At 39.6% G+C, this 22487-nt stretch overlaps 1 protein-coding gene across 1 annotated transcript in view; it reads right to left on the bottom strand.

Moving 5' to 3' along the window:
• Nucleotides 1-21608, bottom strand: part of GANC (glucosidase, alpha; neutral C) — a gene marked incomplete at its 5' end in the record, with an annotated part of 25100 nt that extends 3492 nt beyond the window's left edge. Inside the window, 19 exons of the mRNA XM_009701151.1 lie at nucleotides 428-504; nucleotides 1753-1829; nucleotides 2976-3040; nucleotides 4754-4997; nucleotides 5507-5608; nucleotides 5989-6085; nucleotides 6491-6634; nucleotides 7525-7604; nucleotides 8531-8657; nucleotides 9819-10054; nucleotides 11282-11435; nucleotides 12306-12486; nucleotides 13055-13151; nucleotides 14539-14605; nucleotides 16022-16067; nucleotides 16947-17129; nucleotides 17662-17789; nucleotides 19340-19448; nucleotides 21541-21608. Of these exons, the coding sequence (XP_009699453.1) occupies nucleotides 428-504; nucleotides 1753-1829; nucleotides 2976-3040; nucleotides 4754-4997; nucleotides 5507-5608; nucleotides 5989-6085; nucleotides 6491-6634; nucleotides 7525-7604; nucleotides 8531-8657; nucleotides 9819-10054; nucleotides 11282-11435; nucleotides 12306-12486; nucleotides 13055-13151; nucleotides 14539-14605; nucleotides 16022-16067; nucleotides 16947-17129; nucleotides 17662-17789; nucleotides 19340-19448; nucleotides 21541-21608 (2282 nt within the window). The remainder of the gene's footprint in view (nucleotides 1-427; nucleotides 505-1752; nucleotides 1830-2975; nucleotides 3041-4753; nucleotides 4998-5506; nucleotides 5609-5988; nucleotides 6086-6490; nucleotides 6635-7524; nucleotides 7605-8530; nucleotides 8658-9818; nucleotides 10055-11281; nucleotides 11436-12305; nucleotides 12487-13054; nucleotides 13152-14538; nucleotides 14606-16021; nucleotides 16068-16946; nucleotides 17130-17661; nucleotides 17790-19339; nucleotides 19449-21540) is intronic.
• Nucleotides 21609-22487: the final 879 nt, after the last annotated feature.

Here is a 22487-nt window from a genome sequence, read left to right as displayed (position 1 = left end):
GGGGAACCAAACCAAAACAGGGTAGAAAGTTTGTATACTCTGATCATATAATTTTAACTTGGAACAGGGATAACTGAAGCTTGCTCCTAATCAAAGCTCAGAAATAAACTTTTACCACAAGCACATAAAGAAAACTATTCAAATAACAATGGGAATAGTAGTAATCCTCCTGTATGTGTACAAGCGAAATATCTTTGCTTGGAGAAGTCGCCCTTACAGCATCTCACTTTTCTTTACCACCGCGACACATTAGTGTTCCATCTAACAACAAAAGAGACGGGATTTTTCTTCTCTACAAAAGCTATTTTAGATTACATTCTGACCAGGAAATTGAAATGTCACTTTTCTGATTTTGAATGCTGATAAAACAAAAGCCTATTTGCTTTTTTTTCTGCTCAATGGAAGTTGTATTTTAAAACAAAAACATACATTCTCCAGTGTTACTGGGATCTTCAGAATGCCTGGATCTTCCATTCGTTTAAATTTTCTGAAATCATACCAAATCTAGGAAAAATGGAAAAAGAATGAGCATGACATATAAGGCAAGATCTGTTCCCTGTGCAGATGCAGTTACTCTTCTGCTTAACCCTACTGTCACTATTCCTAACAACTTTTTTTTGTGCAAGAAATAGCACTTACTTTTTAAATTAAAGGACCTTCTGGATGGGAAGAATAAATTCTCATACCTGAAGCACAAAAATAAGCTGATCTTTTCTACAGTTTGCATAACATCTTGTATGTCTTAAAGCATCTGGGAGTGCAAAACAATGAAATAACTTTCTCTTTTTTTTTTATCTAGAAATGCTGAGTTCCAGAATAAGCATATTTATATCGAAATGAAAATTAACAACAAAGTTGCTAACAACAGGTCATAAAAACCAGCTACATCTGAAACATCCTAGCCACCACACTTATCAGCAGGTTCAACTGCTTTAGAGTGCCAGACAGTCAACTCCCACAGAGATCATGATAAAAATATTTTTCTTAATTGTTTTGGAGAACCTAGTCTGTTTTTCTCCTTATATTGAGAAGAATTCTAAGTGTCCTCAGGTGCATTAGTGGAGTCACAAGGCTCTGCATGGTCTCACACGCTCCCCTTTGCTGCCGTCTTTCCTCTCATCCCTCTATAGAGTCTCAGGCTTTCCCTTAGTATCCATTATCCCCAAATTCTTTCCCTTCCTCCTCCTCTCAGCTGCTGCAGCCAAACGCTCCGTGTAGGAGTGGATCACATTGCCATCCTGTGGATAAATAACTTTACTTCAGAGAGGAACTGATCTCTGTATATGTCAAACGCTTTGCTACATAGATCCCAGGCTACTGAGGCTCGCATTTCCTTGTTAGAATTTTCCCTCCCCCCAGCTTCCCTCTGATTTCCTTATGACCTTTCTTCAAAGATCCCTTTTCTTCCACATAAAGAGGGAAGTTTAATGCAAAGAGAAATACATGAAAAAAGGGAATTGACAATTTAGTGAAGCTGTTTTTTGGTGTTCCATGAGAAGCAGCAAGCCTTGAGGGGAGATATAAATATAGGAGACTTGAGATTTGTGCAGCAGCTCTTGGAAAAGCTAGAAAGTAAATATACTATGAGCCAAGCACGCGAAGTACCAGGATGGGAAGGAACGTTCAGAGCGACATAGAATGGCCGGCCAGCACTTGGCACAGTGGCAATGCTCAGCAGTTATGAGATGGGGAGCTGGAAGGTTGCTGTATAAAATACTTATTCGGACTGAGCGGCTCCATATTCACCCTTACCTCCTCTGACCCTGGAAGCAGAACACTCACTGCCTTGGCTTCTTGCTCTGTGACTGGATGCACCAACAAAGCATTTCCTGGAGAAAAACATAAACATGGCTGTGGTCCTCAAGGCTGCATCTCATCGGAGCAGAAGCTGTGTGCTCTGGGGTTGTCAACCTCCCATAGCCACTTTAGGGGCTTGCTTGGGCATGCCATACACTTAGGTTCACTTTCTACTGGAAAAAAAGGCATGTGTAGGGAGCTGATGGCTGCTTGGGTCTTGTTCTGTTATGGCACTGGTATGCAGCTGGGCTGTACTGTATCCCCACCAGCTTGGAGACACTTCTGGGTGGCTAATAGTCTAAGAGATGATTGCCTGTTTGCTCTTTGGTTGAACAAAAAAATCTGCTTTTCTAACCAAAAGAGTGGAAGACAGGAATGTCCTTGTAAAAACAAACAACAAAAATCTGCTTAAGCTTATTGCACTGGGGATGACTCTTCTTTACTTCAAAAAAAAACCCAAACGTTAATGTATATAGACTGTGCAGTTTGATAGACTTCTTCCTTCCTTGCCCACTGGTGTCCACTGTCCAAGCTGAATTTCCAGAGTCCTCTGAAATGCTCTGCTTCACCACACTTAGCTTTGCTGCCGTGTCCTGCCTACCTTGGTCAGACTTTTGCATGAGAAGTGAATGTTCCTTTATTTGTAAGACAGTAGTAGGCACTCTTGAGGCCAGAGGTAACAAAATAAAATAATGAAATGAAACATTCCCCTCTCATTGTCTCTTCCTGTATAGGCTGAATGTGCTTTACACAAACACACTCATCTCTTAGGTTTAATTTCTGAGAAAATTGACTTCAGCAGCCAGCCACATCAGAGTAAAAAAAAAAAAAATATCAGCTTTGGATGGTAGTTGTTTGCTACTGTCGTTTCCGAAGCAGTCTGTGGTCTTAGCTGTTACAGTGAACTTCCATGTTTCAGGTCAAAACCGACCACATTTTTTCAAAGTGACTAGTGAGACTGAACTCAGTTTTTGCATCTCATATGACCCCGATTTTTGAAGTGCTGTTAAAACCGGGTCCCTTAAAGAGGTCTCAAGTTCTAGACTTGGTTACAATATAATTTTTAGAAGTCTTGGGCAGAGTTTTCATGTTTTCTCTTTGTCATGTGACACTCATGACATATATCACCTGAAAAATATTTAACTCAAATTCCAGAGAATTAGAAGACACCTGCTTACCCAGCATGTACTCATTTTCCACACCGAAAGTTTCTATTTTCCCTGGAAACTCTACCCAGAGAGGCCTGTAGAAAGAAAGATAGTGGGATTCAGTTAGCTTCTTCTCTCTCATCAGCCTGTTCAAGGTCTTCTGGCATTTTCAGGCTCCATTTTCTCCCTATCTTTACAAGGTACAGCTATCAAGAACTGAAGATAGGGTAAGGTCCTCTTCTGTGCCTTAAAGTACCCGTTTTGAGTCACTGATGAGAGTTCTCAGTACAACATGGGTTAAGACACTTCAATATACCTATGGTTTGGCCTCCTGCAGCCTTACTTTCCTCCCTCTTGCCTTCTTCCTTGCAGACTTGCACTACATATACTTCCCTTCTAGCAAAGGAGAGATGGATGAGCCTTTCTGTCACAGTCTACCAGCACTGCTGACACCTGATGAGCGAGCCCTGCTGCACAGTCCTTCCTGTTCTTAGCAGCTCACTGATGCTTTTATAGCGTGTCTCCTCCTGGTCACAACTGAAAAACCTGCACCAAAAGTTCATTTTCAGTCTTTCTCAAAAGAGAGCAGTGCAATAACCATCTGGTTACAGAACAGGAGTTGTATATCTGAAGTCTGAGAGATTATGACAACAATAGCTCATTCAGAGACAGGGTCTGGGTTTCCTTACACAAAAAGCCTGGCTCACCTGCTCACTCATAGGCATCCACTTGTTCACTGCAGCCCTGTGGCTCATGTGCTTGCTAATGAGACACATTTTCCGTTCTGCTTGTCTCAGTGAGAAAAATACCATGCTTCCTCTCTAATTCTGTACCTACTGTAGCAAATTTAACATAATTGAAGTTTTATTTAATATTGTGGGCAGTGCACATGTCAACATAAGCTTTATTTAAAGAAAGACAGAAACCCACTGTCTATGTTAGTGCATACAACAGGGGCATGTACGCCTAAACACGTGAAGAGAGATGCTCACACTATGTCTGTAATGCAAATCATCTTCAAAACTCAAACCACTCAACCCTTGTCAAAAAGACGCTTATGTTTTAAAACTTAGGAGATGTATCATATTTGTATAACAGTAAGTAAAGGTAAATGTGGTGCAAAAGGACAGTTCTAGTGCAACCTCAAAGACACAGCAATACCAGGATGATGAATAACATTCATCTCTTGCTGAAAGGATTGCTGCATTGAGTTCCACCAAGGCACTTTCTTAGAGGTTAGAGAGTAGCAGACCAAAAGTTTATTTTCTAATTTCATTTCTGTTCTAGATTATTAGATTCTCTACTAAAAGAAAAATTACATGACATACTGCAGAGATAAATGATCAAATTATTAATATAAAATAAGCTTTTATAACAGTAACAATTCAGCAGTAACGAATAATTTCCCGAGGGGCAAAATGGCCTTTGTTTTTAGTCCAGCAAGTTCAGAGTCCATCAAGCACTGGTTTAAGTGTGGATTGGAATACTATATAACGTTCTTTATCATGACAAGAAGTCTAGAGTCCACAATACTTTAAAAACATATTTAAAGACTGTGCAGTGTTTATTGAATTAGTGTGTTCCAGGTGTCATTTGGGAAAAAAAAATCCCAAAACATATAATTTTTCCTCTGAGAACCCTACCAAAGCTTTCAGAATGCATGAAAATAGAATTTAGTAATTTTCATGTGTTTTTTCTTTTTAAATATTTAAATAAGTAATCACAAAAGTAAGAGATGGTAATTTAACTTCCCTCCTCCAAGTAACTTCCTGAAGATAATCACTAAACCTCCTGACTTATGCTCTTACCTCATAACTGGTTCAGCCGCTGTGTGTGCCCGATAGAACAGTGTGTATAAGTATGGCAGGAGGACGTAGCGCTGTCTAATGGCTTCCCTGATGATCTGGGTGTTCTTCTCCCCAAAGAGCCACGGTTCTCGCCGTTTGCTCTCCATGTTAGAATGACCTCTGAAGAAGGGCTGGTAGGCTCCAGCCTGATACCAGCGAACAAGTAATTCTGGTTCTGGATCTCCAATAAACCCTCCCACATCAGCTAGATATTGCGCAGACAAATAAAAATACACATTTTTGGAAATTATTGTGAAAAGGGTGAAGTTCTTCTCTAACAAACATTCCAAGTGTATAAATCCATGCATTTCACAGTATGCTTGCAGTTCTGCCGTTAGGCAGCAGCTTGTCCAAATAAGAGTGGAAAACTGGTGTAACAAGTTATCCTTTAAAAAAAAAAAATCTCAAGAGAGCCTTTGGAGGCTGAGTGAGTGTCTTTCCCAATGACAGAGGACTGTCACACTGATGCTATGGAACATCACCTGAGGACCGCTGCTCCAGATGGAACGCAAACACTACATAAGAGTTAGTGGAGAAATGATGGTGAAAGCCAGGTTCTTGGCTTCTGAAACCAGACTAATCTGTGAAACTAGCTGGAAATGCACTGGACTGTTGAGCTTTCAACCATCTGTGTTGAAGTCTATCTTGGGATACAAGCTTGGTGGTAGCACCAGTGATTTATGCATAGTGAGCAACTCCAGCTAAACACCTTACCTCCACAGAATGAAATCCCTGCCATGCTGATGGTGAGAAGCATTGGAATGGATATTTTCAAGTAACCCCACTCTGCCGTGTTGTCTCCAGTCCACACCGCCCCTGGAAATACCCAGTTTCAGCATTACACAGGAAAGTTGGGCGTATGCTTCAGTTTATGCTTGCAGTTAAGGAAAGAAGACAAGAATGGTCATGAACTACTGGTGAACTGTTCATTGCAACTTTTTTTCTTTACATACGTCTGCTTCTGAAATACGCAATAAAAGCAGGTAGTGGTTTGTCATAGAACACAGGTTGTTATTCTGCCTTTAACTTGTACACACTTTGCCAGCCTCTCCTGATTTTTTTAATCACTTGCACTCTTATGAGCTCACCATGTCAGTATTTCTAAGATAATTTCTGTCCTCTCTAGTCTTAACTACTACACATCAAACTTAATAGAACAAAGCAGCACGGAAGGCATCCAGCTAGTCCTTACTTACCATACTTCTGTGACCCAGCAAAGAAAGATCGTGTGAGGACAAATGGTCTCTCTTTTCCTGAAGAACGTCTGATGAGTCCTTCTGCAGTTGCCATTTGCTGAAAATCATGAATATAAAAGTCAGGAAGACAAACTCTATAATTAGGATATTTGCTACACTGCCTTTTTAGCCCTTCCAAGGTAGGAAAATTAAGAAATCTGTAGCCACAAATAATACGTATTATTAAAGCAACACTTTCTTTACTAGAATATACTTAAACAAAAAAAATTATTAATATCGCGTAGTCACAGTCAATGTCATTTACATTCTTATGGTAGAAAGGCATGGATGTTGTCACATTTTCTTGTGACCAATCACAGAGTTTATTTCACTTATAACAATATCCAGCGCAGCAGAGTGTCAGTCCTTGATGGAGGTTACGGAATACCTACTACTGTATAAATTACCACATTAGACATACTCCGTGAGAATAACTGCTGGTTTCTGTCTCCAGATACTCTACCTGGTAGAATCCATAGAGGTTGTGTACTTCCCGATGCTCCCAGTTGTTGTAGTGCACGGCATCTTTCTGCATTGTTAGTTCCGCCCCTTTGAAGACTGAAGGCTCATTCATGTCATTCCATACAAAAAGGATATTAGTGGATCCCTATGACACAGGCTTGCAATTAGGACGTAACAGAGCCATTGCTGTGACTTAGTGTGTTTATCTCTGGTGGGTGTCAGACCAGTCTGGAGTATGAGTAGAAACAGCAGCAGCAAAGCAAGACATGGTAATTTTACTCCTGTGGTCACTTGAAAGCTGCCAGTCATTCATCTTGCCTTTCTTGGTGGCCCTTCTGGTCAAGGTAGCAGCCTACAAGCCCACTTGATTTTTGCAATTCTTACAAAACTCAGTAGCTACTTGCTATTCCTGTCTTCTGGTGAGGGAAAAGAGGCAGGGAATAGAGAAGTATTAAATAGCCATGAGGACAAAATCAGAGAAAGTCAGAAGAGAAAAACTGGAGAGGAAGAGCAGCATGGGAGATGTCTACTCCGCATGCCTACTAGGAGAGTGGTTTCTACAACCCTATTGAAATTAAAAACTTTAGTGCCCAGCAGTGGTGGAACTAGAGGTGCCCAGCAGCATTCATTCAGACACTTTCAGCAGTAGGCAGGAGTGCTGGAAGGAAGGCCAGAGTGAAGTGACCATGAACTATGAGAGAGCACTCTCACATTGCTCCTTGTGTGCTATCATGGTCATAAAAGCTGGAATTGCAGCAGCTGTGTTAGATTATGGGTTGCTAAAATGCCTGTAGCTTGTCCATCCTACCGCTGCAACTAAGTGAGCGGGTTCACTGGTGGCATATGGATTCCAACCTTCTTAGCACAGACAAGTCCATGGAGAAAAATCCTTCTATGATACTTCAACTTATCAAGATATTTTCCTCTACATTATGATAATACAGCTAAAAAAGCCTTAGCCAGTAGTTTATCTTCCCTCTTTTCCCCATTTTCAGGCTTTCTCGGATATGTAGATCAAAGCAAATAAATACATACCTTGTATGTTTTGAAGGCAAATTGATCTGCATACCATTTGCGCACTTCAGGATTGGTGAAATCCAGGTAACAAGAGGAACCTGTGGATGTGGGAGATCCCAATTATTTACTCGATTTTAAGAGCAAGCATGTATTGTCTTTGCACCTAAATACAGCGGCCTAAAGCTAGGATGCTTTCCACAATGGGCAGCAATAATGTAGTCGCTACTGTTTCTGAAACAAAAGCTCAAGAGCAAATTCCAGGCTGACTTGGAATTCAGTACACCCCTTGCCATGTTCTGCAGGCCAACACACGTAGATTCTGGAGGTCTGAAGCTCAGCACCATTTAAGGATGATGGCGAGCAGTGTGAAATATGTTCAGATGTGAATGGGAAGCCAGGGAGAGAGAGCATGTCTGGTATTTTGAGCTCAAACAGGAAAGTGTCGCTGAGAAGCTGCATAACTACATCCTGCCATGCTACTAGAAGTTGTAATATGCCCTTGATTTTTCTCATATTCATTCCTTTGCCAGGATTTTGGGCTTTCTGTCTGTAAAGAAGGGGGACAACCTCCTTTGCTTCCCCACAATGAGATTTCCACATAAAAAAACAACATGTCAAATCACTATATTATGATTGAATCAAAGTCTTTAGTATCAGGGTTCACTTAACTTCATCCAGCCTACATAAGCTGTGCTCACTGCAACAGACCAGACTGCATTTCTGTTACCCAAGACAAGATGGAAAGAGGGATGGCTGTTCTGATCAACAAATCCAACTTTTTTAGTTCTAGGCACTGGGACTATCTGCAGATCCAACAGACATAACAGAGGAAGTTGTACAGCTGAGGCAATTAAAACATGACTGTGCCAAAGAAACCACAAGTATTTAAAATTATGAATATTTACAAAAAATGCAAGGAACATAAGAACTTAATTCCACTTCCATGGGTCCCAATTAAACCATTCTGCAATTTTTTTAAAATAAACAGCTTGAAATGTAGAGACAGAGTGTTTTTTTTTTTTACCTGGCCAACAGATGCCTTCAAAATCTTGCCCATTTCTGTCTTTCACAAAATATCCCTTGCCTTTTGCCTGTGAATACAGGGGATACGTGGGATCAACCTTAATGTGGGGATCTACAATGATGACAAGCTGCCAGGATAAGAAAATAAAATGCATCATTAGCATCAACTGTACTGAATAAAACACTAAGAGTTCACTTTTGATAAAAGGCAGATAATGATTTCACTTCTGGTAAAGGAGGTAGCTGTGTCACTAATTTTAGAAAGCAGTTACCAGTTCTTGTATATACTGTGCTAGACTTATGTATAATATCTCATTACAAGGAGGGCATTAACTCATGCTGACCTCTCTGAAACAAGGGCCAAAAAACATTGTTTCAGATAAAAGCAAGTACCCCAACCCCTACAAACACTATGTTTAATTCACTGCTGTATTTTGTGAATGGGAAAATATCGGACTTCCATGTTCATGTCCCTGCTTAAAATCGTTTGCCTTAAGACATCTAAATATATTTTAGTCTGTATAGCATACAGCAGCAACAGAAGTTTCTAATTTTTTTAAACATCCACGTATTGTATTTTGCAGTTACTTTCTGCTGCCATTAATTGCCTTGCTGTTATGGCTAAGAGATTATAAAACTTGAATGCTATTTCAACAGTCCCCTCTTCACTGATTTTTGGCAAAGATCAAGTATTAAGCAATTCTACAACTTTTAGATATTAATTGTCTACATTTTAATACCTCTATAATTCCAAGGAAAATATTTTAGCTGTAAAAGCAGAAATAACAACTAACTAAGCTAACAGACTGCACATCATACCAGGACTTCACCAGAAAGAAAAAACATTTAGTTTATGGTAAGTAATCATAGCAACATAAAGGACAAATCTCAGTTAGTATAAGTAGAAAATAAAAAGTATTATCAACACAAAGGAAAGCGGAAGCAAGGACAGCAACTACCAATTGTGAAAGCTCATGTTGAACAGAAAAATTTGCTACTGTGCCCATCAAGGACCGCACTGGGCTGGTTCTGAAAGATGGAGCTTCACATGGGTCAAATTTAGCCTGATGGTCAGGATACAGAATAAACTACAAAACAATAAAATGGCACGAGGAGCTGAATCAAACAAGATAGTGTGTGCACTGGAAGCATCACCAGACTGCAACACAGTCTAATTTACTCTGTTGTAGTTAAACTGTTTGCAGGATCTGAAATACCTTGGCTAAAGCTAGACTGGGTAGCTTCACGCTACAAAGAAATAGTTTATTTCTTCCTGCTATATTCTTTACCTTGCGTTTTTTCTTCCTGAGATACTCTTGCATCTTTCTGGGGTTCTGGAATTTCTCTTTGTCCCAAGTAAAATACCTCTTGCCATCTGTGTGCTCTATGTCCAGCCATATCACATCATAAGGAATGTCATGTTCATCAAAGCCACCATCTACCGCCTTGACATCTTGCTCATCCTCATAATTCCACCGGCACTGATGGTAACCCAGAGAAAAAAGGGGAGGCAGGGCTTGAGTGCCTAGGAAGAGTACATGAATGAAGATAACACTGTTAATGCCCTTCAGGATTTTATCTAGAGACTCTAGAAAAGTTAACATGATTAATATGTATCTGTCTGGAGCGAGGGATGCTGGCCTAAGTTGACTCTAGAGCACATTCTTCATACCAAAGTGACGGAACTCTTGAAATAACAAACATTACAATGAGCTCAACAGCCAGAAAGAGCAGAGGGCTGTAACGATAATACAAGAGTGAGAAGGAACTTGCTGTTCCATGATGCTGAAGTGTTATCACAGTAACCAATATAATTTTATTCTTTAATTTTCTCTAATGTAAAAATATTCTAGATTATCTTAACTGTCATTAATGCAAACAATTAAATAGATTTTAATCAGTAGAATGCAATTCCTCTTACTGCTTGAACCTGAGTAGTGTAAACAGGCCCACAGGTGCTGCAGTACAAGGAGAACCATGGAATTGCAATTGTTAGGAATTTTTTAAATTAGAAAACATGTATGTATGTATGCATATGGCAAAAGGGCCCTGGGAAGATTTCCTCAGCATGCATTTCTGCTTGATGAGATCCTCTTGCAATCTGGCTACTTTCCTATTCCTGTTCAGCTGAACCACATTCTCTCCGTAATATCCATGCAGCAATCACTGGTAACACACCAAAGAACTTCCAGGGATGTTTCTGTGCTTTTAATTCTCTTTAGTACATAAAGAATTTTGCTTTTATAAAATGTTAGTCCTTTTGCCTCTATTTTTTTAAGTCTCTTTCTGAGCCTCTTGCTTTTTTCCTTTCCTGTATCTGCATGCCATCTCTGCTTCCTCCCCTAATGGACAGTTGGACAGTTACCTATCTTCTTTCTCTACTCTCCAGGATATATTACTCCATAACTTCAGTCTTCTCCCATTATAAGGTGGCATGTCTTGATACTGACTGGCAGTTCCAGCCCCCTGTGTCTCCTCTCTCCATCTACGGGAGCAGTTTCAGATAGCAGTAATTATGCTGGCTTCTCAATTAGGGTCAAGTTTGACCAACTGCAAATGCTACAGAAAACAAGGATGGAGGCCTGTCTTCACAAAGCACCACCATTTGCTCTACCAGCTGCAGTTTGGGAACAACTGGCCTCCTGCACACAACAGGTTAGGTAAATATTAACCCACTGTAGGGTACAGCGTGTTCCTCAGAGAATCTCCCACGGAAATGTGCCATACTGACTCCAATTACGTGAGTTAGTACCTGTCAGTTGTGCAAACTGCTTGAAGACATCAAATGCAGTGGGTCCCATCAGGAGGAAAACATCAATGATCCCGCTTTCTGACATCCAGCGCACATCGGTTAGAGGCACTGCTCTCTGCTTAGCAGTCCCTGCAGCAGATCCAGACGGCGTGTGCTTTGAAGGAAACCAAGGTAAAAGTGAATCTCTCTATCAAACTCTTGTTCAATGAAGGAGCAAAGATGGAAACCCACAAAATTCACTAACACATACCTGGCAGATATTAGGAATACACACTGAATGTTTCTTATATATCCTTCACAAATCCTTTACCTTGCATACTGCTTATACAAAATAGAGTAATAGTTAATGAGGAAAAATGGGTAATGAGGGGCAAAGTAATTAAAGCTTTTCTGTAATTAAAGACTATGCATTTTCTGCAGGGTCTTTGAGTAATATCTATAACTATATCATAAGTAAAAAAGAAAATTAATAATTTTAACCACATAATGAAGTGCTGGAATAAAGCAAGATTTTTTTTCTGTTTCAATTTTAACAGAATTCATATGTTTGTGTTTCAAGAGCTGAGTGAGTTCTTTTCCTGAACATTGTATGTTTCTTGGAAGTCAATTACATTCCACAGAAGAATGAGCCTGCTAAGCAGAAATGTGTGGCAATTCCAGGAATTCAAAAACTCAGAAAAATTCCTGAAATCCAAGACATTGTTAAGATTTTTGTCCTGCCTGCCACATCCACTGGAGCAGATTTTTTTCAGCTCCAACGTTACATATTTCCTCTCTGCCTTCTCCTGTAGACCTGTTAAGATACAAGTTCTATAACATGACTCTTGAAAGGAGTCATCTCGTTGTTCTTTTCACTGGTTTAATACAACAACTTTAGCAGTATGGAGGACAGGAGGAAAAGACTGACAATTCTTCATTAGGGAGCAAAAGGTAAATCTCCAGTAACATTGTTATGTTCCTCTTGATCCTGCTCTGGAGTGTTTTCTTTCATTATTAAATTCTGAGTAAAGTAAGCAACTCTCACCTCAGCTACCGCCTTTGTACTAATATCCACCAGCGTTTCCGAAGAGTTCAGCCAGAAGATCCCTGAAGTTCTGTTAGGTTTGTGTGCTAAAAGAAGGGGCACTGAACCATAAATGCCTATTTTGTCATGTATCTTGTGGCCGAAGACATCCAAATTATAAAGCCGGTAGGCATCACCATCACTAAGACAAACAAACAGATGTTTTTGTTATACGTAAGCATCCTGCACTAGGCCAATTTTGGCTCTATTGCCATTCCACTAAACTCAGTGAACACTCTGTATTATGGTCTTTTGTTCAGCACCCAAAGTTGAAATGTGGACAGCCTAGATTACTGCTTCTTTGCTTTGGTCCTAGCTATCCGAATCAAACATTTTTGCTGCCAGTGAGATAACTTCATTTGCTCTAAGTCCTAAAATATGAATTCTTAACTCTCCCATCCTCCCATGGAGTTGCTCTTTTAAGAGTTCTGCTTAAACATGACCAATCCTGCAATTCAGAAAAAAACCTGCATGTAAAATTGAGAGAACAGAAGGCATCATTCATGAAATTGCAGAGTGGAAACGGAAAGCAGAACAACTTACTCCACATGGACAGGGGCTATGATTCAGTTTGCTGTAACATTAAACTAAAATATGCACTATATAATATATCTATCTCAAGCTGTTGTCTGCATTAAATTATTAAGACAATGTTGTAACTCTCTTCTACAAAAATGATACTGCTTTCACTAGCAATCTGCCATCTTTACCTGGTGTTTTTGAGAAGAAGTGCTTCTGTGCGTTGTGGTATTCCATAAACATGGTCAAATCCATGTAAAGAGAAGTCCAGGCCTACAGAACTAGGACCTGTGGGAATAACATTAAAAGAGAAGACCACAGAGGTCCATCCTGAGCCTTAGCTGAAAGCAACAGAGCAGAGCAACCTAACTGAAAAAAAATACTAGAACGCGGCTCTTAATAATTAGCTTTTTCAGACTTGCTTTCAACTTCACTTTAGTTATTACCTCTCTACTATAGAGGTAATGTTTTAAACAGATTATATCGTATTTATTCTGATTTTGATCTGCCTAAGAAGATAAAATGAATCATTTTAATAGAAAAAAAAATACATGTAATAGCGGGTCAATTCTTTATTCTGTAGCGAAACTGCTTAAAATTATCTCCTGTTTCTATCCCAGTACCTACAAGCCAAGCTTTGCAGCACAGTGGTACAGCAGAGTGGACTTTAGGGTCAGAGTTGCCTGTTTTCTACTGCTCTTCTCTTCAGCCTCAGCCAGGGGAGTAGCATGCACAAGAGTCACTGCCAGTGATATCATCTTGTCACATAACTGAATCCAGAGCAACTTTTGGCAGGTGACCAGAGATCCTGTAGACTGACAAGCAGTGGCTTCAGGATCAGAACCTGACCATATGGACTTTCTTCCTCCAACACAGAGAAAGAGAAAAACATGATGCTGGCCTAATACATCAGATACAGCATGAACAACAAGGGCAACAGCTTCCTGTCCCTCTGTGTTTTGACTGTGAACTGAAGAAGCTCCTGTCACCAAAAGGAAGCTCTTTCAGACTTCCCTCTCCCTACTGCAGCTGCTGGGTAGTGCTGGTTGCTATAAAAGTCTGCATGATAGTGGTAATGGGTAAAGTTAACCCACTCAATTAACGTAGAATACAACTGGCCAGACAGCAGATAGTCATAAATTTTGGTAATTAATAATTTAAATTGTATTTGAGCTACTGACCTACATGTTTCTATAACCTTTTCCTTATCCCTTAAGACTGCTCAGTGTTTTCTTTTGTAGTCCCCCACTTAAAAAGAGTTTCTCTGTGACAATTATTAATGCTTAGATATCATGATTTCTGATACGTCATGAGAAAAACTACAAGTGAACTCAATGATATGTGCTAATACTAAAAAAGAAAATAAAAAGGAAATAATGCATTATATACCAGTCAGCCAACGCAGACAGGATTATGCAGTGTCAGAAATGGTACACAGTGAGCTGAGGAAATTGGTCACATTTAATGTGTTCCCTCCTTAACAGAAATCTAATGAATATTTTCAGTACTTTTGTCAAATTTGTTACCCATCACTGATCTCTGACAGGCAAGTTAAAAGGAGTGAGCGAGACATTGATGAACATTAAGCAGCTAAACAGAAAGAGGACAGAAATATTAATGAACACAGGTATATACAAAGCAGTAAAGCTGTTTTCAGAACTAGACTGAGACTTACCATGAGATTTGATGTCTAAGAATCTGCCAAATTTCTCTTCCCAGAGACCTAGATCCTCTTGTTTTTCCTGCATAAACAGAAATAGCTAAGCCTAGCAAATGCAACTGCTCACACCATGTATTTCTAAGAAAAATGTGTTTATTCACGAGATTTGTACATTGTTAACTGCTTTTTTGCCAAATATGGTTAATATAAATAAATCCAAAACACAATTCGGATCCTGCTGCAGGAATTTACACTGAAGAACTGACGTGGTAGTGGAGCACACATGCACTCTGCCACAGCGTAGAGGTAACACCTGAGGTCTTGGATAGAATCGTAGAATGATAGAATAGCCCAGATTGGAATGGACCTCAAAAGGTCATCTGGTCCAACCTTTCATGGGAAAAGAAGCCTAGATGAGATTATCTAGCACCCTGCCCAGTTGCATCTTGAAAATCTCCAGTGATGGGGACTCTACCACGTCCCTGGGGAGGCTGATCCAGTGAATGATAGTTCTCACTGTATAAAGTGGCTTCCTTCTGAATGTTGAACACGATTATTAAATGCAAAGATTGCATGGATGGAACCAAACAGGAAAACCTGTGCAAACAGAAACCAACCCAGTCCCCTAAACAGTAAGGGTCAGACAACAAAAAAACTCTCCAGGCTCTCTGGAGTCCTGTGTGTGTAACTGATACTTCCAGCCTCCTTCAAATTTTGAGCCTTGTGCCCTGCCATTTGTTGTCCTAGAATTTCCACTTTTTGCAGCGCCTTCCCTGGTTTTCTTTTCTACATTCATCCCAGAATAAGCAGACACAGCCTCTTGCAGCCGTTTGACTCCCCCAAAGCAAGCATGCTCCCTGGCAGAACTCAAGAGTTCAGACAGAAGTATGCTGAAGGCAGCATAGCTCCTGCCATTTATAACAGGATGGTGAAGTAAGCAGCCATCTGCTCTACAGGACGCTAAAATTATATCACAGACATAACTCAGCCTCCTGAGAAAACTGGTATGTGCCTTTATGCACTGCCAGGACCTGGTCTTTTTTCAGAAAGAATCTTCTGTATTAAGCATGAGTGTACGTGCAGGCATATTTTTGGACTGTTATAAAACAGGGCTCATTCTTTTGAAATTCCCTTCGCAGTGAACAGGGAATTTGAAAATGACCAAATATCGCCACAAAGCTCCCTTTTACACATCTACTCCAAATGAAATGAGAGAACAAAAGAGAAAGAAATTCTAAACAAAAAGGCCACGGAAAAAACATTTTTGAGCTAGATCTACCTGACTGATGGCTTCTACAGCCCTGGTAAAACACACAAACATTTGTTCAACTATGAATTTGCAAAATATCTCAATATGAAATACCAGGTCCTTTTTGAAATTCACTGGAAAGTGGTTAGACTATGTTTGTAAACATAGTACCAGAAGAAATGAACATGTGGATTCTAATTCTTTTCTCCAGAAAATATTCATGCTGGAATTGCAGTAAGCATAGGTTACCTTAGAGGAATCATGTGCTGCCTCCTTGTTTTCTGCTGTAGGTTTTCTAGTGAAAACAAATACATAGAAATAAACAGTTTATTGTTAATGTAAGGAAGGATTTCAAACAGAAAATTCATATAGCATTATGCATTCCCTTATACATTATATGAGAGTTTTAGTGCTTGACTATTCTGAAAATTGATATCATATTTGAGACCTCTAACTGGCAAATCATTTTAATATTCAATGTCTTAAAATAACCTTCACTCCAAATTTGAGTTAGGTTGTCTTCTTGGCCTTTCACATTTATTTCTATCTGCATCAGCGTTTTACCCACACAGAAGGTCCTCACTTCTTTGTCATTCTCTGTTAAGGGCTCTCTGTTAACTATGATTTTTGAAATAACGCTCTCTAGGAAAGATGCTTGCTATGCTCTTTTTCTAGTCATGACATGTCCTGTAATGTGGTTTCTTATCCTTCCAGCACTTTGCAGTGGGATTGACCTGTACAGTCTTGCAGCTATATGGCACATTGTAAGTTGAACAAAACCTACTTCAAGAGCTTATATGGTAAATAAAACTTACCTAAAGAGTAACTTCAGTCATAAAAGGAGGCAAAACTAATACCCTTATCATACTACCATCACTCATTCCCAAGAAAGACAAGGAATACCAGGATACTTGAGTGTTTTACACAATTGGTCATTACATGAGGTTAGCATTTTGCACATGGCTGCTGCAAGGGATTAAAAGAGTCTGCAGTTATTTGATTTAGAATTTCTTAGTTAAAACCTCACCATTGTACTTACTAGTATGAAGCAAAAGAGAAGACCGATTTCAGTGCGTAAGAGCTTTTATCACAGAAATTGCAATTCCATAGAATTTTTTATCTCCAGCTACAGCACAAGCAGTACATACTATGATGCGATAGACAGATACTGTACCTATCACTGGGAGGTGGTTGTAGGTGCTCAAAATATAACAACCCATTGGAATTCATGCTCAGAACAGTCTCACCCTTGGACTGCAGCTCAACCTGGAAGGGGTTTGCCGTGACTTGAAGTTTGTAGTCCTCACTAACACTCGACAGCACCAAAATACCTGCCTCCTTCTGGGATATGAAGACTCTGGCAAATGAAAAGAACAGCAGCTTTATATGAATCACCAGCATGTGAAATCCACTGTAACTAAATAACGATTTGAAACAAAAGATAGGCTGAGAATATCCACACACATTATAAAAACCTCAAGGCTAATGTGGAGGCAAAGAATGCCAGAAACACATGCTGTGTTCAGGGTTCACTGCGCAGTGCAACAGGTGGCTACAGAACTGCTGTGAAAACTATCCAGATTTTGCATTCCTTTCACATTAACAGGTAATGCCTTAGGTAAAAATGATGCATCATAACAAGTAGGCTATTTTCTGATTGGGTCAAATAGCCTCAAGTTTCTTATGTACATGACAACAATTTCTCCTACATATTTAACATTGATTTTTAAAAGTAAATAAACCACATGCATTTTTATTTTCTCTTCTTGTAACAACTCTGTCTTGTAGACAGACAACTGTAGTGTAGCACAAATGAGGGAGAAGGGAAAACTCTTGCAAATTAAGATGTATACGTTACTAAGGTGCTAAATCATCTTCCCACCACTTACCTCTGGGTGGTAGGTTCCTTTATAAGAACATCAGGAACTTTGTATCTTGCTCTGAGAGGAGATGCCTCATCAATTTTAAGCCTGAAAATATTGCTTTCTATTTCACAAATTTCTACTTGTAGAAGAACCTGGGAGCAAACCAACAGATAAACTGGTAGTGATAAAAAATACCAACTTACTTTTCAACTCAACATCACCAAACATTCACTGTCTGGAAAAAAACATGCCTGCTTTCTGATGTAATGTTCTTTAGCATTGCTGAGCAACAATCATCATCCATACAGATTTACACCAGCTAACTCTACTTCTCCCCTTTCAAGAAGTAACTGTTTTTAAGTGGACTCGTTATCTTCAAGTCTCTCATGCCTAGCATTTTGCAGCTCTGCCCACAAGCAGCATGGAAAACAGGGGTAGTATACACTAGTCTCAAAGTTTGGACAATTTCACTACTGTGCTGTCAATGCAGGAGTGGGAAACAGTTACTGAGATGTGGGCTTTTTGTAAAAATGTCAGTGCTCTCTGTTCACTAGTATTCACAGTGGTGCTGACACTGATGAACTATGTCAGAAAGACACCTGAAGAAAATGCATAATACTGCCCCACCCACTGCTGTTTTAGAGTTCAACAAACTGGGAAGTCACTCTCTTCTAGCTCATACAAAATGACTCATTTTTCTTCCATGAAGGAACCTACATCACAAGTCTGATTTTTTTCTGTATTTTCCTTTCTTAATCTCTCCCCCGTGAGACACAAAACTGGCTGAAGAATTTTGGCCTGACATCTTTTCCCTCTACCTGGAAGCCAATCAGCCATATTCTCTTCAAAGGCCTGAAAGAATGAAAGAGTCATAATACCAGAGGGGGAGTAGTCAAGAGAGAAAAGATTCATTTGGAGTTCCAGATCCTGCTTCCTAGCAAATATTTTACATTATGCCATCTTTGTATAAACCCTGAATAATCCAGGAAGCCACAGAGCCTTTAGTCTTTCATCTACCTTAACATCTAGACAAAAAGTAGGCTCCTTTTTCTGTGCTGACTGCAAAGAAGGTCATGATTAACAAGAGAGGCAGAAAACCCATTTATGCAGAGTATCTACATAGTGGGATGCTTAGAGCATGGAAGAGAGCTGTAGTTCCAAACTCCCATAATCTGAGGACAGGTTAGGTTGCCTATTCCCTGAGTGAATGTGCTAGCTGCTACACTGTTAAATCAGAGAAAAAGAAGACACTCCTCTTTCTGGCTGTCTTCTTAAATGTGAAAAAGACTTCTTTTTCCCGAAAAACTGCCTTTCAGCAAACATAGGAATACAAAGGTACGGTTAGGAGGTGCTGGAACATAAGTGCTCTTATTCCATTACAGAAAAAGAATTAATTGTTTTGGAATAGTGGAGAAAACTGTGAATTAAAAACATTTTTTTCAGATAAAAAAATTATATTCAGAGTTTTCATAAAGTCATTAAAGATTTTTTTTTTAAGTTCCTCAAAATACCTGTTCTCCTTGAACAGTGTCAAGCTGTCAAATAAATACTGACTGCTAAGGACATCTTTAGGCTGATACTTTGCACCATATCTTAAATATCTACCACTGAAGAATCTTAAAATTTGCAAATCTTATCAGACTTGTTGATAATATTCACTGCTTTTTCTGTAAGCACCCTCTTATGCTAGGTGGCATCTCACCTTATTATCCTCATGAATAATTTGGAATTTGACATTCTCATCACTTAATGTGACGGAATCCAACAATGCTCGATACAAGGATTTTCCAGGATGTAGACATTTCTGACGCCTGCCAAGACAGAAAATTATTTTTTTGTCTCCCTAATTGTTGTGACTTATGTCACACAGAGGAACATAATATTGTTAGAAATGTTTACTTAGTATTTTTTTCTTGAATTTTTTCAAATATAATTATTATTAATGCTTCAAGTCAAGAGGAAAAAGAAGGAATATAGTTCTGAGCACACATACATGTTTATGAATGAGATGTTAGAGGGGTTTGGTCACCCATCACCACTCTATAGGGTTTTTTTAAACAATAATAGTCTTAATTCAAGTGTCCAACTAAATTCTCAGTTATCCTGTTACATTCTTCTTTTTCCCATGACTCCAGAAATTTCAGCTGACTAATCTGTTTTTCATTTTCTGTCATATACCCCTGCTTGGTTTGCAAGCCCCCAGTGAACAGCTTCTACGTTCTGTGGTGATGAAGCAGTATATGCTTGCAATTTGTAACCTCCTGAATATGCACTGAGGAAATTGTTTTTCAACAAGCCTGCTGACTATACAGTTTTGACAACAACTTTTGGCCCTGATGATGTTTGTAGGACAGAGACCCTGAAACAGAGGCTCTTTTGACTGTTTGTAGAATGCTTCTTGCTAAGCCCAGGTTTTATGAACTAGTTGAAGATAAGTGTCTTGGAGGCTACCTTAAAGGGAAGATTCTTTGTTAGTAAACTGACTTTGTTCCCTTGCAAATAGATATTGCACAAATGTGAGCAATCAGATAAAGGATTTCTTTTAAAAGCAGAGCAGATAGGATCTGATGCTTGCCAATGTGTGGTAACCTCCTGCTGAGAAATTAAATGTGTTCAGTTAAAATGGTGGCAGGCTAGAAAGAGCTGGTGTGAAAAGAGGAAGGAGTCCTGCTCACACTGTCAAAATGTTATTTGGGGTTTTCTGAACATAATTTCCCGCAGAACTGTCATGGTTTAACCCCAGCCAGCAACTAAGCACTACACAGCCGCTCGCTCACTCCGCCCCCCAGCAGGATGGGGGGAAGAGAATGGGAAGGGTAAAACTTGTGGGTTGAGATAAGAATAGTTTAATAATTGAAATAAAAGAAAATATAGTAATAGTAATAATTTAAAAAATTGTAATGAAAAGGAAAATAACAAAGAGAGAGAAATAAAACCCAAGAAAGACAAGTGATGCAAATGAAAACAATTGCCCAGCTAGTCCCTGAGCAGCAGTCCCCCAGCCCACCTTCCCCCTAATTTATTGCTGAGCACAACGCCATATGGTATGGGATATCCCTTGGGACATCCCAACTCCTTGTGCACCCCCAGCCCACTCACTGGTGGGGTGGGGTGAGGAGCAGAAAAGGCCTTGACTCTGTGTAAGCCCTGCTCAGCAGTAACTAAAACATCCCTGAATTATCAACACTGCTTCCAGTACAGATCCAAAACATAGTCCCATACCAGCTACTGTGAAGAAAATTAATTCTACCCCAGTCAAAACCAGCACAAGAACAGAAATTAATATCTGAAACTGTAACCCAGTACGTCAGTGACTAATTGGCATAACACTGGGCAATCATTCCTTTCACTCAGGCACCATGGAATAGAAGATAATGGAGGATGGGAGGAAAAAAAGGTGGAGGAGATGTATGTCAGTTAGAAACAGGATGAGAAGGATCACTTAGCTTAAGGTTAGCTTTAAGAGACTAGTGAGCTAGAATTTAGATCTGATGCTGAACACTGGCCAAGGTAGTTGTTCAACAGGACTGTCACCCTATATGCTACTGTCACAGACTAATGGTTTCTATTGAGAATTCCATTGTTTTGAATTACGGATATTTAAGAAATAGCCACATCAAGAAAACAACCTGTGTCTGAGTGTACCTATAGTCAAAATATTGCTGGGCCTTTGTCAGATGCGAGGACTGACTTTTGAATTTTAACAGAAAAGGTTTTGGATGTCCACCTTTTAAAATACGCTGATTATGGCTTGCTGACTGGTGAGTGGAACGCTCGCTTTGAAAGATAAATCCTGAAAGTAGCAGACTTGCTGTGATTAAAAATCAATCTGTAACTACTTCCTGTACCTTTTAATATTACTAGTTTTAAAAAACCCTCTTACACCAAATTTCTTCTCTTTACCTGTAAAAAGCAATCTGGTTGCATTCCTTAAAGGTGCTTTTGTCCACTGCCTCATCTTGGACACTAGAAAGAGCAGGTAAAGAAAATGTTTAAATGTGTTCACCAAACATCTGCTGAATGATGAGACGATGGGAGTCCTCCTCAAGAGGGGTAAGGATTAAAGAGAGTGCAGACAACCGTGATGACATAAAATGTGTTGGACTTTGAACTACTGTGTTTGGATATGGGAAAAATTTTTTACACATTTAGTTCCATGCTAAACCATTTCCTTTTAATCTTTGATAATTTTGGCAAACACTTGAATCAGCACGAGTGAAGTCTTGGGGCTTTGCATTTTGAAGCCAGATCTCTCTCTGCAGTCCTTACAGTTAAATATTATGTTCCAGTAATAAGCATGGAGAAAGAGGCAGGACTGGCAGAAAAGGAGAAACCCTGCACCCTTCTCTTCTACCTGCAGTGGGACTGAGGAGGGAGGGAGGCTTCTGATGGCCCTGCTGACAGCTCTATGTTATCTCTAGGCTTGAGGTAACTTTTAGATCTATTAGATAACAGTAAATTTTTGGCTTGCCTGAAAAAATGGACTGCCAGTAGTGTCTATCATCAAAATACTTCCCAGAACATGCTGAGTTCAGACATGCATTGCAGAGAGTAAGGTATTAGTACTGCCGGACAAAGAGCTGATGCTTATAAAATACCTATTAATTATAGACATGCAACATATAAAATGCAGATAGCAGCCATGAAGACTCGGTCACAATTACTGTGAACTAAATATTAATAGACCTGGATTATTATTAGAGACCTCACAGTAGCCACATATTTAGGCAATTTAACCCTTCCCATTTCTGCCCGAAGATACGCATGCACCTTCAGGTTTTTGCACCAGGTCTGTGAGATTCCGTTGCCGTATTTAACGACCTGGTTTTTGCCCTGGCAGGGGCGGCGGG

This window comes from Cariama cristata, unplaced genomic scaffold, assembly GCF_000690535.1.
Source record: "Cariama cristata isolate BGI_N322 unplaced genomic scaffold, ASM69053v1 scaffold8365, whole genome shotgun sequence".
NCBI lineage: Eukaryota > Metazoa > Chordata > Aves > Cariamiformes > Cariamidae > Cariama > Cariama cristata.
This window is presented reverse-complemented; position numbering and strand designations above follow the sequence as displayed.